Raw genomic sequence first — 22,980 nt, 5'->3', positions numbered from 1 at the left:
CTGTCCAACCGAAATAACTGTCAGGAGAAGAATTTAATCTATGCATACACCGTCTTCAGGAATCTGGAGGGATATCATCAAACAGCAGTTATAAAGGAAGTCTGAACAAATGGGTCAAAAGCCATGTAGTTCTCATTCAAATGCTTCTGCCTGGTACACAGTAGATAACGCTTCATGGACATACATCCAAAAACCATTGTCAGTAACAAAAGGGAAGATGGGAATCACCATATGCATACCCTTATATAAGATATAACTGTATAACTGTTAAGTATTTCTAGAATTAGCTTAAAAATGGAATGAACACTTAAAATTTTATTTGTATTTGATTTACATGTAGGATTTAAAACTAAATTTACAACTAGGACCATAAGGTTATAGATAAAACCCATTAAGTATCAGAAATGACAAATGAGACTTTCTGATGGAGAGGAACAAACTTCTAACTAAAGGAACCTCTGTGGCTTCTGAAGTCAGATGTGGACACAAATCCTTGTTCTGACAATTGAACAGGCAAGCTCCTGTCTGTCTCTAGGCTTCATTTCCTCCTGTGTCCAATCAGGAGGACAGCACCTACTCACACAGAGATCCCAGTGACATAAACCAACTCCGATTGAGGGCATTACCCGTTCACTATGGAAAATAAGAATGAATATTTTTCAAAGTTTACCTTATCGAGTTTTAGTTCCAGCTCTGCCACATCTCCCTCTACTTCTTCCAAGGCAGCCCTAGGAAAATTGAATATAAAGTAAGTAAATTTATTTCTTTAAAGGTATACTTTACTCTTGAAAAAATAATTTTCCATTTTAAGACATAGATATAAATATCCTTTATGTAAATTTAATGATCATGCAATGCCACAAATAATAGGTTAAGCCAACAAGAAAATACATTAGACAGGGGGCTGGAGAGATGGCTCAGTGGTTAAGAGCACTGACTGCTCTTCCAGAGGACCCGGGTTCAATTCCCAGCACCCACATGGCAGCTCACAACTGTCTGAAGATCCAGTTGCAGGGGATCTGACACTTTCACACCGATGCACATAAAATAAAGTTAAATAAACCATAAAAATATTTAAAAAAAAACAAAAAAACAAAAACACAAAAAAAAATACATTAGACAAACTTATCTTAACAGTTATTTTTAATTACATGTAGTTATGTATGTCTGCATGTGGTTTGTGCACATGTACACAAGCACCCACAGAGGCCAGCAGTGTCAGATTCCCTGAAGTAGAAGTTGGGACGGTTGAGGCTTCTGAGGCCGTGAAGGGAACCGAACCCAGGTCCTTCAGAAGAGGAGCAAGTGGTCTTAATACCAAGCCATCCTACTGTCCCCAGGCTAACTTACAATTCAAATTAATAACAATATTCTGAACTGTTTTGTGTTTTAAAAAATGAATTAAGAGTATGTAAGCAAGATACCAGAAAATACAGAAAGGACACATTAATCAAATAAAATCATCCAAAAGCCTACTTTCAAAAAGAAAAATAGAGTAAAACATTTTAATAGTTGGGCCTTAACTGACTCTGATTTGTAGACAGTGAAGTATATGAAACCAAAGAGCAGTGCACTAACAAAGGGGCTTAGCTCATAAAGATCCTTTTTCTCCTGTCAATATAATTTTACTATAGGAAAATCAGCAAAGATTGGGTCACACAAAAAGAAGTACGCAGTCAGCCAGATGCTCGTAATGACAAAGAGAAAGCAGCTGAGGCCACAAGGCCACACTCCAAATGAAACAGCTGCAATTAGAACGTTCTAAGGGTAAGATTTTACACTAAAAATGGTGTGTAATAAAACACAAATTACACATGTTCTCTGTGTGTGCTGGCCACGGGATCCCAACCCTTCGGCATGCCAACATTCCAGCACAGAACTCCAACCATAGTTCCCAAGCCATTTCCGTATACCTACTGATGTCCTTGCCATTTTCCAACCGTTATTTTAAGAACTAATCAAATTTTGTTTTAATTGGATAGTAATGGGAGACTACCTTCTTCTTCTCAAACAAAAGACAACCAGGATATAAACCCTATTTCCTACTTCCAAAAATACCTTGGGTGACCTTTGAATAAATACTTTATCAGTTCCATCTAAGGACACACATTTTTAAAGCTTCTAAATCTCCAAGATTTAAAAAACCTGTGAGCTATTCAGTAAGCATGCGCCATTATAACTGAAATCCTCTTGCATATGCTTCAAGAACACAGAAGGTGGCAAATACACAGCACAGAAGCCAGACCGCTGTTTCCTGGCCGCGATCTTCAAGGGTTGTTCTAACTACACATTGTTCCCTCGGCCTGGGAATTATAATTCTCACCTATCCATCATTAAAACTCACTGCACACCTGAGCGCAAATAAACATCTTTGTAAGGATACTACAACTGACTTAAAACTAAGATGTCCAACAGCCAGAAAAATCTAGATAACTGATAGCGTCTTTTCTTTAGGGAAGGGAGCAAGTTCTTAAAAGAGGCTGCAAGGCACACTGGGAATCCCAGCACCCAGGAAGCGGAGGTGGGAGGAGGCTTAAGCCTAGGAGTTCTAAGACAGCTTGGGCGACACCTCATCTCAAAACAAATAAACAAATGAAGTCCATCTTACTGACGGGGAAATATGTGCATGAGATTAAATTATTACACAGAGGAAGAAGAAATTTACACAATTGGGATAATGTTAATTCCCAAAACAACCTGTTGAAACACAGATCGGTAAATGTGACATGAACTATGATGCAGAACGGGGATTTGAGAACAGGTACTGTAGAGAAATATTTGTATTCTAAGTATACCTCTGGATAAGTTCAGCATTTTCAATAGTGGTACATTTATTCAGACGACTCCCCAAGAAGTGTCTTCCTTTGGGACTTGTCCCTCCCTCACTCTACTGCATGACAAAAGCCCCTGAGTCCCCAGCTCCTGCAGTGCAGATCTCAGCCACTGTCAAGTCTCTGACAGTCTGAGCTGTCCCCAGCAGTGCAGACACTCAGAGACCTGCGGAGTCCAGGAGCAAGCGCATTAGCTCTGACTTTCAGGAACTTGGTTTACATTTGAACCTTTTACCTTAACTCAATTTTCAAATTATTATTTGTTAAAATGAGCAACATTAGATTTAATTCAATCACTAGTCTCTTCTAAACATATACTTACAGACTGATAAGATTTTATATATTATTCAGTCTTATTTCATTGTGTAATACATTTCACTGATAATACATTTCTCTATCAAATGCATAGACGTGTTAAGGCTGGTGCTGATTGAGTGTTCTGTAGTCCCAGCTACTGGGAGTGAGGCAGGAAAATAGAGCCCAGGGATCCGTATCAGCGGGGTAACAGAGCAAGACCATTAAAATAAAATATAAATAAATAAACATGTGAAGGGGGAGAGAAGCGGGGGTGGAGGGGCTGCAAGGACGACTCAGTAAGAGACTGTCCCGGTCATCAGCCACAGCGTGACAAACACTGGCAGCTTCTCCTCTTCACTCCACCCTGTGTCTTTGCTGAGTTCTGGTTCCCTTTTCACTAATGTAAAAAGAACCATTCTGAATCATGTACTTGAAAAAATAATAAGCAAATCTATACAGCCTTTCTTATCATTCCTATGTAACTCTCCTAGATAATCACTAAGCATTAAAAATTTTTAAGTGCAAGTCATTAAAAAGGTCAAAATTAAAGGCTCCATTTCTTCCATAGCTTAAAATTTAATGGTAAAAAAATTCAAGGTGGTTGTGGAAACGGCTCATTGGGAAAGCAGTTGCTTTGTACACTTAAACACTGAAGGTTGATCCCAGGAGTGATGGTACACACTGTAACCCCAGCATGGGTAGGTGAAAACAGGTGTGGGGGCTCACTGGGCAGCCAGAGAGAAAGTCCATCTCCCAAGGGAGTGGACAGCTTTCCTGGGGGTGATACCCAAAACCGCCCTCCAGCCTACACACACATGTACATGCACAAGCAAATACATGTGTATGCATATGTTCCTACACACATGAACACACACGCTCCCACACACATTCCCCCACTTTTTATAACAGTCAAATTTGGTCTGTAGCTCAGGAGTAGAGTGCTGTTTGCTAGGAAGTGCAAGTAAGGACCCTGGGTTCCATCCCAAACAGTTTTTTTGTTTTGTTTTTGCTTTTGTTTTTTTAACAAGGCCCTTTCCTCCCTCCCCCCCCCCCACTTCTCTCTTTTAAACTTTAAGTTTTAAAGTTGCTGGGTTTGGGAAGCAATGTGGGGCAAGTACTGAACTAAGGGCCTGTGCATGCCAGAGAGGCATTTCACCACCACGCTACATTCTCAGCCTCTACAGCTGTTAAATGGAAAAGGACAGCGAGAGAAAAATCATAGAGGTCAGGTAAGTCGGAGTCGTAGACTTACTCCATAAAGCCAAGGAGCTAAAAGAGGTTTTACATTGTTATTATATTTATTTATTCAGTGTGTCTGTGTGTGTAAAGTTGGTTATGGTGACACACCTATAATCCTAGCACTCAGGAGGCTGAGACAAGAGGACCTCAAATTCAAGGTCAGCCTGGCTACCTGCTTTTTTTTTTAAGGCAAAGCAACAACAACACCCTTCACTTCAACTCTGGCAATATCCTTACAATGGATTAGTCAAACTAGGTCATACAATTATGCAATGAAAAGTGCAGGAACAAGATATTCGAGATCACTAATAAGCACACCAATGTCCTCCGGCAAGTAAAGGCAGACTGGAGACTCCAAACCTTGACTACCTGCTAGCGAGATATCAAACATAAAATAATGATAAATACTCAAAACACTGTACAGGACTGGTAGGTAGTTCATTAATAAAGTACTTCATATCATGAGCAAGGCCCTGGGCAGAATCCCAATGCCACCCACAAAAACACTTGCACATGTATGTCTGTGAATGCACGCACATAATGTACGGATTTTGAAGCTAACATTTGTAGTTCTTGTTTTGTAGAATAACTCTTTTCCAATAAAGGACATACAAGAGTATTTATACTCTAAAGAACTGCTGTGTGCCATGGTTAAATATCACCCCCCCAGCCAACTTCCTCTTTGAGCGCAACAGCCTTTTCCAACTTGAGCAATACTGGACTATTCGTTGCAAAGAAAGAACAATGGCCGGATCAAGGACAGCTCACTGATCCAAAGGCAGCCCCATGGCTAATGGCAAAAAAGAGTGACACAAAGTCCCCCAGCAAGACACAGCTCCCCATGACAATGAGCATAAACCTGGAAAGTCATTTCTTAAAAAGAAATTTCTCACTAAAGCATTCCTATCATGATTCCTATCCAGATCCGCTCTAGCGGAGCTCTGAAGTCTCTATATTGAGAGACCAGGGAATGGGGTTTTTATAAATGCAGACTTTGTACCCGACTAGCTATATGAACCATTCCATCTATAAAATACAGACACAAGGTCTACCGTAGAAAATGTGACCCATTTTGAAGACTTTGTGAAGACTTTAGCAGCCGGTGACGACACCTACATGGCAGAGCTGAGTACACAGCCAACGTCTCCCAACCTCAGGCCAAGGACTCTGACATGACGATGTGGCATTCAGAACCCCTCAGAGCCAAGCAAACACAGGAAAGTCCACAGTGAAGTTAGAACAAAAGCAAGGAACGGCTCGACACACGAGGTCAATCCCCAGGCACTACAAATCATAGAGTTGCCTTGAAACTTTCTTTTAAGTTCCAATGAATGGAATTAAAAGGTCTGTCTTCCCCAATTATCTGAGGAATGTAACTACCCTTATTTTCTCCAACTGGAACCAACCAACCTGAATGCTCCATGAGAAACTCTAAAATGAGAAAGAAAAAATGAAGTAAAAGCGATGTCAACAAATATGAACCCCTACAGAATATGTGAAGCTCCTCAGTCTCCACTCCATCACCCACAAAAGATGCCGATCGGCCTGGGTGTGCCTGCAGTATTATTCTAAGATCTAACGTTCTGTTACAACAGCATTCAAAACAAACCCAAAACCTAAATTGATTCTCTTTTTCCCAAGCAAGATTTCCTTCAAGCTTTTGCTTGTGCTTTTGACAGAATTAGCTGACTGACTGACTGACTGAGTGACTGAATGAATGAATGAATGAATGAAAAAAACTTATAAAATATAAAGTCTTATAAAATATAAAATATAAAAATGAAGTACTAACAACTTCATTCTCCTGCAGAGTATCTAGCCTCTGTGTACATCATGTAACATAGGAATACAAAATGGTGGGATTTTTTCAGTTGTTTGATGAACAGTATTTTAGGAGGAAAAGTTATATACTTCATACAGATTACAAAATACCCTGCCACTCTCCCAAAATAAAAATAATTTTTCAAAAGAAAGGGGTTGTAACTTAAAAAACATAGTTCTTTACCTCTCAAATCCTCACCTGTCACCATCATCCACAGTGATGGGGAAGAACACAGTCTAAACTGCAAGCAAGCCAACATACAGAGAGGAACACACGCAGCTGCTCGGGAGAGAAGGACCACATCCTCCAGCCATTACGCAAGCATCAATCGCTCAGTAAATCCCAACTCACAACTATAAAATAAAATAAAAAATAAAGGCTAAGCTTTTGTTTATTATCTAGACTATTATATTCTGCACAGCCCAGCTGGATGAAAGGAGAAGTAGATACACAGGGGCTTTGTCCCCAGGATTCCACTCTCTCCAGGACAGGCATACACGGCATTTTCTGTGTGCAGACAGGAACCATGTCCAGTAATGTTTATCATGCACAATGGCAAATATCCACGATTGAAAGGCACCAACCTAAAGAGCCACTCGAGACATTTCCATCAGGGATGAGATTATCTTATTTTCCCTCCTCATAAAACTCAAAACTAGTTCAGGAAAGTATTTGCATGTTTTCTTCCTCCCCTAACAGCCTGTATTTCCTGTTCGGGGAGTTAGTGAATTCAAGCAGGTGAGATGCCAGGTTAATTACTGTGGGAGTTAACGTCATGCCACAGGAGAAGGTGGCAAAAGAAAGAGCCCACTTGTTACGCGGCGATCAATGAGTCGGCAGTGACAACCATGTCCTTCCTGTCCTTCCACCTGACAGGGTCTGAAGGAGAAGGAAGGGAAGTGGTCTGACAGGGGAAAGAGAACGCTTAAGGGAAACACACAAATGCAGGCTTTATACGGCTGCCTGCAACTGAGCCCAGAAACAAAAGCCAAAAGAGCCTTCTGTCTTAACAACACACACGGGCAAACTTCCTTCAGAAGAAACTTTTTATGTTAATACTCTACAAGGTCACTCTACTCCCAAGAACTACTGAACTATTATCACTGCTATGGGATTTGACAGAAAAACTATCAGATTTGGAGCACTGCATAATGAGATAAAATCAAATTTACCCAAGGACCTCAGATTCAGTGCTTACATTATTACTGGAGGGTTTCATCAATAGCTGTAGAGAGCACTACAGACATCATGGTTTAGAAAAGGCAAAGGTATTTCCATGTGGGAGGAATACCAGGCTGGGGGACTATCAGGACGACTGAGCCACCAAAAGCAGCTGTGACTGACAACCGACTCCAAACAAGGAAGGAAGCAAGGGCGGGGGGGGGGGGGGGCTCCTGGATCAGGCTGGGACGAGACTGCTGCTAAGCTGAAAAACAGCAGCTCCCAAATATCCTGTTCAGGTGAATGGTTGGTGATACACAGGACTGCCCAGGATCCCCCCGGAAATTACAGCAGGTTGGACAAACACAAACTCAGCCTTTCGGGATTCTCTCCCTGACCAGCAGAGGCTACTCCACAGTCACAACTACAACTTTCCAGGTTCCTCCATTAACACACCCCTAGGAACACCAAGTGACGAGAGGTCTACCTTCCATCATCTGGGATTTTACAGTCTGCATTAGACCTTTGTACACAATGTTGCTTCTATCACCTGAGAAAAGCGCAGAACTACAAAAAGAAAAAATTAAGAGGAAACGAGCAACAACCCCAAATCAAGAAACTGGAAGAAATCTTCGCCAATTACTGAATGCTAAAACCTTTTAATGAAAATAAAACACCTGTGCTTGCAAAGGCGTAACACTCAGCACAGCATCTCCATTAAAAGCCTCTGATCTCACACAGCTCAGAAGAAGGGCACAGAAAACACATAAAGAGCATAATAAACAGGCAAGGTTTAGAGGCTATTTTATACTATGAACAACCACCTGGGATAGTAAAATCGTGGCAGGTGAAGAGATGGCGCAGGGGTTAAAAGCATGAACTGCTCTGGTAGAAGACCCGAGCTCAGTACCTCACACCTACATCAGGAGGCTCACAGTCAACTACAGCTACTGTTTCAAGGGATCCAGTGTCCTCTTCTGGACTCCTTGGTAGCGTGCACTTGCACGTGTACATTTGCACACACACACACACACACACACACACACACAATTTAAAAGTGAATGAAGTGACAACTGTGCTCACTTCAGACTGAGGGCCTGACGCTCAGTATAACCGTAACTCGGTTAGTGCTCAGTGTGTCGAGACTGAGAGGTCCCTCAGACAGGAGCTGTGGCTCTCTGACCAGTCTATTCTAGTTCAGTTAGGGACCAAGCAAGTATCGTTCCCTAAATGGAAAGACGCATGGATGGGTGGATGACGTCTACGTGAATAAAACATTTTAAAACTGTGGAACTAGAGAAATGGCTTAGTGTCGAAGCCCTTGACAAGTGTAAGACTGGCATTTGGATCCTCAGCACCCACATAAAAGCCATAAAGAAAAAAAGGAAGAAAAGAAGGAAGGAAAAGAGGGAGGGAGGGAAGGAGGGAGGGAGAGAGGGAAGAAGGAAGGAAGGAAGGAAGGAAGGAAGGAAGGAAGGAAGGAAGGAAGGAAGGAAGGAAGGAAGGAAGGAAGGAAGACAACAAACCATTCATGGAGTTAAGAAGAAAAAGGGAAGTCGGTCACCTTTCAGTACACAGGATGAATCTTTATGCCTGCATCCGGCCATTATGACACATGGGATTTGTGTTTGTTTGTTTGTTTTTTCAAGACAGGGTTTCTCTGTGTAACAGCCCTAGCTGTCCTGGTCTTATAGACCAGGCTGGCATCAAACTCACAGAGATCCTCCTGCCTCTCAAGGCTGGAATTAAAGGCGTGCACCACCACCATCACCCGGCAACTCGGGATATTTTTCAGACTGAGACATGAGAAGTGTGTACAATGCTAGCACACAGGACAGCTCTGCGTTTGAAAGCAGGCCCTAATGGGGCTGGAGAGAAGGCTCAGTGGATAAGAACTCATACTGTTCTTATAGAAGAACCAAGCTTGTTTCCCAGTACTCACATTAAATGCCCCTAAGAGCCTGTAATTCCAACTCCAGGGGATCCGATGCCCTCCTCTGGCCTCCATGGCCACACTAGGACACATATATACATATAATTATAAAAAGAATAAATCTTTTCGAGTTGGAGAGACAGTGCGGTGTTTAAGAGCACTTCTTACTCTAGCAGAGGAACTGGGAAGCATCTCAGTCGGCAAAGTTTGCCTTGTGAGCACAGGATCTGGGTTTGATCTCTAATGTCCACTTACAAAGTTAACACAGGCAGGAGGCAGAGGCAGGCTGATCTCTGAGAGTCAGAGGCCAGGGCTACATACCCTGTCTCAAAACAAATGAAGTCACAAATACCAGGTGCACTTGTAATCAGGGAGAGACTGGCCTTGGTGAACTCTAGGCCAGTGAAAGACCCTACCTCAAAAAACAAGGTGGGTGGCCTCTACATGCACATACATGCAGCTGCACAAAAAGGAGCGCACACACAACAATTGGGATGGGGATGTGATCAATGATAGATGTTTGCTAGCATGTATAAGACCCTGGGCTCAATCCCTAGCCTCAACAAATTAAAATTAAAAAAAAAAAATTGGCATGATGGTGCACACTGGTAACCCAGCACTCGGGACTCCAAGGAGGACACTGAAAGTTCAAAGCCGACATGAACTATATAATGAGACACTAAGTCTCTCAGAGAGACACAAACTGAAGGGGCGAGCATGTGCACTACGGGCCTGTGAGACAATGACTCCTGTCATCCTAGAGCCACCCCAAGGGAATAAACAATCAACTGGATACATAAGGTGACGGGAGAGGGGCGAGCAGAGGAAAAGAAGCTGGCCTAGGCTACAGTTTCAACAGGGTAATCTAGAAGTACTCCCCAAGAACGCGGCATTTTATCAAAGGCCTGAGCCATCAAGAAAGGCTGTTGTAAAACCAACCGGTGCAGCAGCCCTGGTGTGTCCAGGAAACAGCAGGAAGGCAACACGGTTAGAACAGAAAGAAAGGTTACAGAGCGAACAGAGAACCACATCACACTGAGAGCCTCACAGGCCCAGAGAAAGGAATGACCTCTGCCGACCGCCGACAGTCTGAACCAGAGAAGAGGTAACAGTAGGGCATATTTTGCCAAGACACAGTCTGGCTACTGAGTAGAAGAGTGTAAAGAGACAAAACAGGAAGCAGAAAGACCAGCTGGAGGTAGCAGCACCCACTTACGCGAGGAGGTTGGTCAAACCAACACCCACGATGGTGAAAAGTCCCCAATTCTAGCCATCTCCTGGAAGGAAGCTCAGCCAGGACGATTTCCTGGCGAGTTGTGTGTAACATGCAAATACATGTGTGTGCACACAAGTGCACAGGTAATGCATAATCAAGGGTGAGATAGAGACTTTGGCTAAAGCACAGAAAGGATAGAGTTACAATCAAACGAAACCAGGAAACTCACCAGCACCAGTTTAGGGAGAGAAGATCTAGAATTCAGTTGTATATTTATCTGGAAATGGTTACTAGGTAGATACGCTGTGAGAGCAGCAGGTGGATAAGACAGAGTCCAGAGCTTAGGCAAGAAGTTTAAGATGGAAATGTGAGTTAAGAATTATAAAAGGCTGGAGAGATGGCTCAGTAGTTAAGAGCACCGACTGCTCCTCTAGAGAGAGGACACGTGTTCAGTTCCCAGCACCCACATGGCAGCTCACAACTATCCGTAACTCCAGTTCCAGGGGATCTGACACCCTTGCAGACACACCTGGAGACAAAATACCAGTAAACATAAAATAAAAATAAATTATATTTAAAAATGAATCATAGATACAAACACAGTACCAACAGACTTGGAACCATACGTCAAAAAAAGAGGGCTAAACTTTGGGGCACTTTGGTGTTAAAAGTCAGAATTTTGAGAAGGGCACGGTAGACAGACCTGCATTAGGGTGGTGAAACAGGAGGAACAGGGTGCTGGGCATCCTGAGCTCTATAGCAAAACTCCATTTAAAAAGTAAGGTGTCAAAAGCTGGGGAAAGGAAAAGCTAAGGAGCGGGGAGTGAAGGTAATTGACAAAGATGGAAGAAAGGCCACGAGTGTGGTTCAGAAATAAAAACAGCAGAGCAAAGTGGGGGAGCCAGAAGCTGCCCAGCAGGTAAGCACAAGACAGTCACAGAGAAGAGCAAGGATAAAGTGAGGCTTCTGTTGTTGTTTGGTTGTTGAGATGGAATTTCTCTGTGTGTCACTAGCTGTCCCAGAACTATGTAGACCAGGCTAGTCCAGAACTCACAGAGATCCGCCTGCCTGCCTCTCCTCCTGCGTACTGGAATTAAAGGTGTGCGCCACTCCCAGCCAAGGCGGGTTTTTAAATGATTACAAAACAGCTTTCAATATTGAAAACACTTTGGCCCTGATATTTTGGTGAATCAATGTACTTCTAAGGTGAGATGAAGTGTCTTTAAAGTTTATAGTAAAATAAAGTGATTAGATTACAGACAGCCCATGCAACTAAAATGAGAATATCTGGGGTGGTGACAGAAGTATAAACCCAGCACTTAGGGGGCTGAGGCTGGAGGATTGGGATTGAGGCCAGCCTGGACTACTCATAAAAAATATTTTTTCTTCTCAACCACATACAATCATATCAACTGTATTGCTGAAGCATCAAGAATTTCTGTGACCCCCCAAAAAAAAAAATTCTGTGACCCGTAAGATCAAATATTTTGTGTTTAACACAATTCACAAAGGAAAACTAAACTACTATTTAAGCTTTACAGATGCTTGGTTGGGCTAAATCTCATTGGTCAATCCAAGAACAGCAGAAGACGGAGAGAGATGGGGGAGGAGTGTGAATGACTTTCCTGGAGTCCTGATCTTACCTACAGCACAGGCCAGCCTCAGCGCTGCAATCACTGCTTCTGAATGGTAAATACTACACTTACAGGCAGGTGTGGATTATCATGCCCCCCCACCCCACAGTCTTGATTTCCTATGTAAAAATATTCACCAGCTCATCACAAACTATAGTCACAAATAAATACACCCATCGTTCACTTAAAAGTAAATATTTCTCAAGAGAACAGGAAGACAAACCATAGTCAGAGGAAAAACATTTACAAAGACCTTCTTTGGTGAAGGACTGTTTGATCTGGGGATACAGTTCAGGGTAGAGCAACTGCCCAGCACGCTCAAGGCCATGGGCTGTCGATCCATAGAGCAGAGAAAAAGGAAAAAGAAAAAATTAAAGGAATGTTAGCCAAAATGCAAAAAGAAGTTAAAACTCAGTAAGGAGAAAATCAGTCCGATTTTTAAAGGAGCAAAATCTCTGAGAAGGCAGCTCACTGACGATGCTAAGATGGGAAGATGGGAAGCGCCTGGGACAAACAGCGCCACAGCCAGCAAACCCCAGAAGTCCAGCATGACGGACACCAGAACACCGCAGCATCGGGTGCTGGCCAGGACGGGAGCATCACAAAGCTCATTCACAGCAACAGGAAGGCAAAGGGAGACAGACGTGGAAATCCTTAGCAGTTCCTAAAGACGTCAAACATACACACCCCTGAGATCACGCTCCGTGGAGTTAAAAGCTCTCGTCCACACACAGAGGCCTATACACGGATGCTCTAGCAGCTTGTTCAAAGTGCCAAACGGTGAAGCAGCCGTCACGTCTTGCACTAGGTGGGTGGGAAAAGTGTAGAACACGCAGGCACTGGGCTATAATTCACACTACAGAGAAATGAACTACCAAGCCATGAAAACACCGAGAGCTAGGCCTGCGGCACAGTCCTGTACTCAGATGTACAGTGGCTGAGCCATCGAGAGCATAAATGCAAATCCTGCTTGGGCTACAGAGCAAGTATAAGACCAGAAGGAGAAACTCGGTGAGACCCTCCATCAAAATGCAAAGTAAAGAAAGGGCTAGGGACGTGGCTCGGAGTACCTGCCTCGCACAAGCAAGGCCCCCGGTTCACACTGCAATACCATCACCCAAAAGACGTGAACACACTCATGGTACACCTTAGTAAGTGAAAGAGGGCAGGATGCAGACTTTCAGATTCTAAATAACACTTCCTTTAAAAAGTAAAATCATAGACACAGTGAAGGGACCAGAAGTGATCAGAGTTGGGGGAGGAGATCAAGAAGAGGTAAAAATAGGATTTTTTTTCACTTAGTAAAAACACCAAAACCAATCTGTATGATTCTACAATGGTAGATGCATGCCATTATAAAATGACCCAAATTCTATGAGTGAACCTGATTTGAACTATGGACTTTGGGTGACACTGATATGTTTATCGATTTTAACAAATATACCCTCTGGTACGGGACGTGTTTGTTGGAGCAGAGGGTATATAGGAATTTTTCCAACTTTTTGCTTGATTTTGCAGTGAACAAAAAAAAAACCCTTGTGAGAACATAACTTCATTATTTAAAAAGTGAATACCACTTTCAGTGAGCAAAGGCAGACAAGAGCAAGGAGCAGCTAGATGAACCATTCCCTCATGTCTGCAACATCAACACCATTTTTAAATATTTTCAAATGTTGATTTTTACTTAATACTACTCTATTGATGGCTTTCTATAAATAAAGAAAAAATTATTTAGAAAAGTAAGACATGCAAAACTTATGTTTTCTATGCAGTAGTAGAAAGATGAAATCTTCTGGTTAAAAAAACACTATAAAAATGAGTACAAGACACAGATTAGGAGGAGATTTTCTTTGGCAAAGCATTACAACATTTGAACAACATGTCCGTAAGTCACAGAGAAAAGGACAAGCAGGCCAAGGGAAGCACAGCGCGACAATATCATAGACAACTTAGGAAGAAACGTGAAGAAAAATTAACACAAAAAGACGCTCAATCTCACTATCAGTTAGGAAGAGAAGTGCAAAGTGTAAAGCACCACTTTAGAGGTGTTGTAGCGTAGCGCACCGTGAGAGTGACGCCACATTTCCCTGAGAAAAGGAGTCAATGGTCCAAATGGCACCTGGACAGATTCTAGTTAGGAACGTCCTCACCAAAGCCTGCCAGAGCAGAGTGTAACACCACCGGACGGCAATCCCCGGAACACCACCGGACATGGCGCTGGAGGCAGAGGCAGGAAAACTGAGACTTGAGGAACAGCTGAGCTTTACGCCAACCCCCAAAGGAAAGGAAAACAGAGAAGAGATCTCTAACCACTGCGAAAACAGACACACTAAAGGAAAACGTATCAATTTTGTTACCTCGCACTGTTTTAACAGTGAAAGTAAAAACATGCCCAACAAAAGAACAGTTCTTTCAGGCAAGATTTAGCATGTGCTAATAACCCTAAAACATCTTAAGTGTAAAAGTAAATCTTAAAATGTAAAAGGAAATTATCCTCACCTGCAAGAAAAGCAGTAGTAAAATCCCCCTCCCAGAGTGTCGGAACTCCTGCAGCGAGCCTGCATGCTTCTTCTCACACTGATGCTCAGAGACACAAATCTGGACCGCCCTGAACTCCTCCATGGTGCCGACACCAGTGCACCACAACATCGTGTCTTCTCCACGACCACAGACTCTACCAGGTGCTAACCATCATTTCCCCCACTGCCCTGCAGCAACTGCTTTGTGAAGGTTCTCCTGTCCCTAAAACGTTAACTTTGCCAGCACACTACAATCAACAAGTCTTTTGTTGTATTTTTTGAGCCTCACTGGCCACTAGAGGGCTAAACCCTAGCTGGATGGATTAATGAGTTAAATGCACCTTCAAGGCAGTTTCAAACAACTTCTAAACTACGGGTCAAAGCAGTCTAGGCTTGGCTATACCTCAATAGCACTATCCTATTATTGCAAAGTTCTAGGTTTGATCCTCAGAACCAAAAAAAAAAAAAAAATCATGTCCTATAAAGTGGTTTATACTGTGAACCAACCCTCCACTGTGAGTGGCGTGCAGGTCGACAGAAATTGAGACCATAATTACTAAGCTGAGGACAGTCTTACTGTGGAGCTGCTGTTTTGTGAGTGCAGACACTACAAGGTCTCTGTCACACAGTGATGGGCTGCCCTCCCTTCCGGCCTCTCCACACAGGTGAGTCCATTCACACTTGGCTCACCTACATAAGAACAGATCCCCTTCCTTATGCTAAGGTCTTCAACTTTTGACACTCAGGATGGGCTCTAGTTGGTTGGCTGGTTTTTCCAGACAGGGTTTCTCTGTGTAGTCCTGGCTGTCCTGGAACTGGCTCTGTAGGACAGGCTAGCCTCAAACTCACAGAGATTCACCTGCCTCAGGAGTGCGGGGATTAAAGGTGCAGGCCATGCCACCACTGCCCGGCGAGGATTAGCCTTTCTTCATTCAGTGCCGGGGAGAGAACCCAGAGCCATACATGCCAGGCAAGTGCTCTCCCTACCAATGACCTACATCTCGGTCCTGCTCTACTGTTCCGGCTAGCCTAAAACTTCCCACCTCCGCCTCCTGGTTAGCTGGGATCACAAGCCATCACACACCCAGAAGTTTCTCAACATCTGTCAAATGCAAGATTTTAAGTACTGGCTTCTCACTGTTGGCTTAATTTGCGTGTTTATTAGCACAAAAGTGAAGCATTTCTTAGTCTGTAGTCAGACACATTTGTCTTTTTCAACCGTCCATCGGCTCAGATTTTTTTCCAGTTAAAAAATTTGAAATGCTTTATTGAGATATAATTCAAATACCACACCTATTTGAAGTGTACAGTTCAATAACCGAGTATATGCACCATCTAATTTTAAAACACTCTCATAACCCAGCTCCATTAGGGATTTCTTCCCCTCTCCCCCCTTTCTGCTTCCCCAAGACGTAGGCACCCTTCGGCCTTTCCCTTTACCCTTGGGTAAATCGGCCTTTCCTAGACATTTAACTGGGATTACAAGACTTGCTGTGGTGGTGGTATTTGTTTTTGTTTTTCGAGACAAGGTATCATATGCTCTTGGCTGTCCTAGACCTCACTTTGTGGACCAATCTGGTCTTGAACTCAGAGATCCGCCTGCTTCTGCCTCCCTCTGCTGAGATCAAAGGTGTGCGTCACTATGTCTGGCTTTCAAGACTTTCTTTTTTTAATCCTTTTAAAATACACAATTTTAAATCTTTCACATTTTCCAAATCCTCATAGTTCATTTGCTAAGGAAACGGGTAATATTTTGATATAGCCAAATCTATTTCAAGGCTCTGCCTTCGTTTGGTACCATGCTTTACAGAACTATCCTGATTCTAAGGATCCAGGCGTTCTCGTGGGCATTTCCCAGCAGTACAGTTGCGGCTTCAGTTCTACCAGGGAGCTCCCTACTCCAGCTGGAACAGTGTGCACCCCACTCAGCTGCCCCTCACATATTAACCAAGTAACAACCCTTTCCCTTTCCATTTATTTTCACCATTCTCTAAAGTAGACATTTTAGGTCTAGTCTGGATTTTTTTCTAATTCTTTCGTCTGTTCTATGATCAAGTTCCGTACTTTAAGACCGCGTTTAAGAACTGGTTAAGGACACTGCCAACTGCTATTATTTTAACAGCACGATTTTAAATCTGCTTAGGGACACTGTGTTCAATAACATTAATTTTTAGGACTTTATGCTCACATATTTAGTCTTTCATCTAAACTCTAGAACATTAGTGTTTCGCTTATTACAAATTAATCTAGGAAGAATTTATGCTTCCACAACAATGACTCTACATGTAACAAGAATGACTCCTTGGTCATGTTCAACCTTGTGAAACAAATGCACTTTTAGGACTATTTTGGAACATCTCACATATTGTATGCGAATTTTGCTATGAATTTGTCATCTTTTGTTATTAATTAAGTGGGATTCTCCTCCCTCCGTTTTTCTTCTTTATGACATACAGGAAAATTACTAATGTCATTTTACACCCACACATATTCAGAGATCTTTTTTATTACTCCATTACTTTTCATTCTGTCTTATAGTTAATCAGATCTAGATATCACAAACTGAAAGAGGTACCCAGGAATAGGGTCAGAATATACACCCACCTCTGTCTGACTATACTCCACAACTGCATGTCCCAAGAACACAGCGGCCATGTCCGCATGACAGGAGACTGAGTTCCATAGTCCCCGGCCCAGGGGAACAGAGCTCTAGAGAGGTGTAGAAAGGAAATGAGCCCACTCCTCTCACCATCCAGTCCCAAAACAGACTGCTGACCAAACTCCCAAACACTAACTCTGCCTTACGAGTCAACATGCACATCTTCTCAAAACTTACATTTCAAAAAAGAGGCATCGTATATCAAAAATATAACCTTGTTTAAGAGGAATCTCACAAAATCTGGAATAAATTGTAACATGAGAGAACGTTTTCAGCAATGAACCATCTGGAAAGAGTTCTATGTTACAATGTAAATCTGTGGTGTTTCTTCTTTTTAAGGAAATATGGATATTCTTTCAGGGACTCAGGATCAGAATAATACCTGCAAATGTTACCGCAGCTGTCTCTCGCAATACAGGCTTCCCTGCGACTACAACGTGAAGGCTGTTGGGACTGTCAGGAGTGCAGAGCAGAACACCCACTCAAGGCTTCCCGCTCAACATCAGTGTTCAACGCAATTGATAGATTTCTGCATCCTATATTACACACTGGGTGTGGTGGTGCACGCCTTTAATTCCGTCACTCTGGAGGCAAACGCTGGTTGGAACTCGTGAATTTGAGGTCAGCCTGGTCTACATAGTAAGTTCCAAGTCAGTTGGGACTACATAGATAGATCCTGTATTTCCCCTCCCCCCCCGCCAAAAAAAGTATACACACGCACGCAGTTAACCTGTTAGCCTGGGTTCATAATTTTACAGACAATACGGTATATGGTTGTTTTTGATTAATGTATTACTGAGAGCTCCCTACTGAATAATGTAAAGGAATGAATATAAATATCTAATACAAGGCTCAATATAATCCTTATTCCTGTATTACCTGCCAGTATGATCCCAGTAATAAGTCAATGGTATTCCTTAGGAGAAAAGCAGATCTTGAATGCTCAGCGCCCAGACATCAGAGTGGATTGCAACAGCATATGCTCTGAGTCTGCCATGTATCTGTCACACTGATTCACCCGCTTTACATTTGATTGATTTGTCTTCTGTAGCCACATATGCTAGCTGCCATACTTCTCTCGAGGAGTTCTGAGAATCCTAAAACCTCTGGGCTATGAGGCATCCTAAAAATAAGCATTTAAAAAAAATAGAGAAAGTAGTCCCTCTACAGACTTAAAGGAAATGTGGATGGAAAGGAGGGAGGGAGGGAAGGAAGGAGGGAGGGAGGGAAGGAAGGAGGGAGGGAGGGAGGGAAGAAGGAAGGAAAGAAGGAAGGAAAGAAGGAAAAATGGAAGGAAGGAATGGAGGGAAGGAGGAAAGACAGAAGGAAAGAAGAAAGAGAGGGAGGAAGGGAGGGGAGGAGGGAGGGAGGGAAAGAGAAGAAAGCAAGCTAGCTCTGAAGATAAAGAACAACTGTTACAAAGAACTAAGTTCTGTGATGTTTAGAAAAGACAGAATCATAAGGTGAACCAGACAGCACTGACTTAAAAAGAGGGGGCAGGGGCAGACAGTAACAAAACCCAAGCCACAGTACCAGGAAGCCGCCTCCTAGGAAACCAGGAACAGCTACAATCCTGCACTGCGGGAAGGAATCCATGTACAAAACTACAGTAACCAGTCAGGCTCACAACCGTCGGACGGCCCACCAACACCATTAGCGTTAGACCTTACTGAATGTCTGTCGCAGCCTCAACGGTCGATTCAAGGAAATCGCTACCAACTCTGGCCATAATCCCAAAAGAGAAGCTAAACTACACATACAAGGCCCCTGAGGAATGATAAGATGATTAGAGGGGCAGAGTAAAGCTTCACGGTTGTTTTAGGGTTTCCATGGCTATAATAAAAGACCATGACAAAGGGGAAGCTCCTTTCCCTGACAGCCTAAGACAATCAACCAGGGAAGTCGGGGCAGGAACCTGGAAGCAGGAGCTGAAGCAGAGGCCCTGGAAGAGTGCTGTTAACTGGGTTGGTCCTCATGGCCTGCTCAGCAAGCTTCCTTAGCGCCCAGGACCACCAGCCCAGGGTGACGCCGCCCACAATGAGCAGGGCCCTCCCACATCAATCATCAAGCAAGAAGAATGCACCACAGGCCAGTACAGCAGGGGCCTTTTCTCAGGCGAGGTTCCCGCTTCTGGGAGAACTCCAGCTTGTGTCCAGTTGGCAGGAAACTTCCAGCGCAGCAGGACACAGCAAACCTCTCTCGCCTCAAACCATTTTTAGCAAGGATGAGAAGAGGGGCGGTTTGGAAAGTTCCAAGATGGGGTGAAAGCTGGGGCGAGGCTGTCTCTTTACACAGGACTTTCAGGTCCATTCCCGAACTGAAACACATGATAGGCTCCTTCCCTTCACCTCGGGCTAGCTAGTAAAGCGGCTTTCATGATCCACTCTCACGGGCTGACGCTATCCTCCAGCGATCACTCTGTGGGTTGACTGTCTCTCCATGAGCAAGCTAGACTACCATCTGTCTGGAGTGGTCCACGCAGCAGCAAAGAGGGCTCCAAACACTCATGGATGCACTGTGACAACTGCAGGTCCAGGGGAGCACTTCCTACAGGAGATGCAAACCAGCTGTCCTAGGCTGGTTTGTACTGTGGAAGGCAGCTTTCTACAGAGACACTGGATGCTGAGAAATGGGCAGAAATACTGCAAACGACCAATACCCCACAGCAAGGGAAAAGCAGATTAGAGACTCGCCACTGAAGGGCCACAGCAGCCGCAACCTAGCTTTCTTTAAGGTTTTAAAATCTTTTTAATAAATAGCTTTATGGAGGTTTAACTGACATAAACTGAGCATGTTTAAAGTATACAATTGGTAAGCTTTTAAATATATATATACACATATATATACATATATATATCAATATACATATATGTGTATATATGATACATATATCATATACATATGTGTATATATATATGAAGAATCCAAGAATAAGAATATAGAAATGTAGATTCCAGAAATAAGAATGTAGAAATAAAGAAATACAAAGTTGTAAGCCTAGGAGAATGAGAGCAGGCTGCCAGCAGCTTTCTCAGCAGCTTAAGGAGTAACAATAGGTTACTCCACTTTACAACCCATAGCTCTGCAAGGCTGAAGCAGGCCTCTGCAAACTGAGGGTCAGCTCTAAGATAACCCCCAACCACTCATGACAGGCAATTAATGTGAGCTGAGTTAACTTCTAAATGATGGGAAGTACCTGACTTTTTGGTTGTGCATTTTCCCATACCCTTTCCTGCTCCACAAAACTGGCATCAGGGATGTGTAGAACTTTGGTTAAACACTATCAAAAGTGTCAGAAGAAAACAATGACCTAAAACACAAACACTAGCTTAACTAAAAAGCTCTGTCGATGGAAATTGCAGAGAAGGGCAATTTGTATCTGCGTTTACTTCGAAATTGTAAAAATTCCTTTGTTCATGCCTAATACTTGTTGCTTCTTGCTATAAAAAGGGGGAGTTTGGAAACCATCCTTTGCCACAGCCTTACAAGTCCATCTCCAGCTGTGGTCTCGGCTAACTGGTAAGCTTTCTGTGCCCCACGGAGATTTTTTTTTTTAATTTTTTCTTATTTTTTTTTCCTGGAATAAAGTTTGCTTCTGATTTACTAGACTTTGGTGGTCTGTCCCCCATCTTTGTCTGACCCCCTTGGACCCAATACAATACATTCACAAACCCACAAAATTTAATAATGAGCCTACTAGAACACTCCAAAAGTTTCCTCAGCCCTGTTGGAATCTTTGTCTCCCATCTCTGCCCAGGATACATAAAGTTTCTGTCAATGCTCAAGAAATAAAATTAACATGTGCTCTTTGTGGTTTCTTCATTCTGCACACTAACGCTGTGATTCAGCCATGGTGTAGACAGTACAATGTCCCTCCACTGTTGAGTGATATATTCCATCTTGGAGATACCCATTTGTTATACACCCATTTGGTTATGTTGATACATTCACCACACAACAGAGATGTGGACTCTTTCCAGCTTTTAGCTTTTATTTTAAAAAATCTGCTAGGAATATTTCCACAAAAATCTTTGCACAGATACATGATTTCTGCAGGGAGGCGTACTCGTGCATGGGCATGCACACATGTTAGGTGTCTCCCTCTATCTCTCCCACCTTATTTTGAGGCAGGGTCTCTCACAAACCTGGAGCTCACCAATCCCAATAGGCTGGCTGGCTGGTGAGCTCCAGAGATCTGCCAGTTTCTGCCTTCCCAGCAATGGGACTGCAGGCATGACTACTGCACCCAGCTTTCTATGTGGGTACTGGGAATCCAAATTTGGGTCCTTGTGCTTCAGTTGCAGGCATTTTTCCAACTAAGTCTGCAGGCTTGTCTGTGTGAGGGTGTCAGGCCCTCTGGAACTGGAGTTACAGACAGTTGTGATCAGCCATGTGGGTACTGGGAATTGAACGCAGGTCCTCTGGAAGAGCAGCCAGTGCTCTTAACCACTGAGTCATTTCTCCAGCCAATAAATTTTAAAAACATATATTAACAACATTTCATCTTTCGCTCACAACCATGGTGCGCCTCTCCCGAATTTTCTCAGCAATGCTTATAAGTTGGGATTTGCAAGTCTTACTCATTTGCGTCCCATGCTTGCACTGTCATTCCAAAGGTGATGGTTTGGCCAGGAAATTCCTACCTAACAGGGGTTAAGAGGAGCTAAAAGCTGGACCCCAGTGAATAGTGCTTTAGGATATGACCTCATCAAGAACGGATTGATCCACTGCAGATTCATAACCTGATGACATTACTGACATTACTGTAGTGTGGACTAGGAGGGGACCAGACTATGGAAGCAGGTCGGAGAGCATATGTCCTAAGGACACACATCCCAGTCACCATGAGGTGACTGGCTCTGCACTTCCACACACCCATGACACGATGCTCTGCCTCCTGGTGACTCAGGAACAACACAGCCCACAGGATTAGAACCTTTAAACCATGAGCCAAATTCAGTGTCTCTCCTTGTTCTTCTCAGGTGTTGAAATGCTAAACGTGTTGAAATGCTAAGTAACATAAAAAGAGATTTTTACATTTTAATTTCTAACTATTCAATACCAGTATATATAACTTTAGTTACTATAAACTCTTAGAGTTTACTGTCAGTTTTTGGTAGATTCTATCAACTTTACTACATATAAGATCATGTTATCTACTAACAAGAACTCTTACTTCCTCCCCCCGTCTTCCTCCCAGCCCCACTGGCACCAGCTAGAATCTCTCACGTTCAGTTCAGTGGTGGGAGCACACATACTTACCTTGTTCCTCGTTAAAGAATAAAGCATTTAGTTTCTGCCCAGATTTTATATATATATATATATATATATATATATATATATATATATATATATATATATATATATGGGGGGGGGGGAGAGAGCACACTGGGGTTGCCACAGATGCCCTTGGGCTAGAAATCTCCTTTATCCCTATTTACTAGAAACTTCTGCCTGAGCTTCTATCAGGAATACTGTGGGTTTTGTCAAAGGCATTTTCCTGAGCACATGAGATGATCGTCTGATTCTGCTCTCTGCTAATGTAGTCATTAATTGACTTTGAACTTTATACCCAACTCGCATCCCTGTAATAAACCCCTCTTGAAATACCACCTTTTCACATAGTATTAGTTGTAATTTCCCAAGCTGTGAGGGCTATTGTTTGCTTG

At 43.0% G+C, this 22,980-nt stretch overlaps 1 protein-coding gene across 5 annotated transcripts in view; it reads right to left on the bottom strand.

The window, feature by feature from the left end:
- Positions 1-22,980, bottom strand: part of Acap2 (ArfGAP with coiled-coil, ankyrin repeat and PH domains 2) — a 123,114-nt gene that overhangs the window by 78,793 nt on the left and 21,341 nt on the right. For all 5 annotated transcript variants that reach the window (XM_087901616.1, XM_087901607.1, XM_087901613.1 and 2 more), the window contains exon 2: positions 671-728. In XM_087901616.1, coding sequence (XP_087757742.1) covers positions 671-728 — 58 coding nt within the window. The remainder of the gene's footprint in view (positions 1-670; positions 729-22,980) is intronic.

This window comes from Myodes glareolus, chromosome 2 (genome assembly GCF_982192425.1).
Source record: "Myodes glareolus chromosome 2, mMyoGla1.1, whole genome shotgun sequence".
Classification (NCBI taxonomy): Eukaryota; Metazoa; Chordata; class Mammalia; order Rodentia; family Cricetidae; genus Myodes; species Myodes glareolus.
Note: the sequence above shows the minus strand (reverse complement) of the source record. Positions and strands in the feature narration are given on the sequence as shown.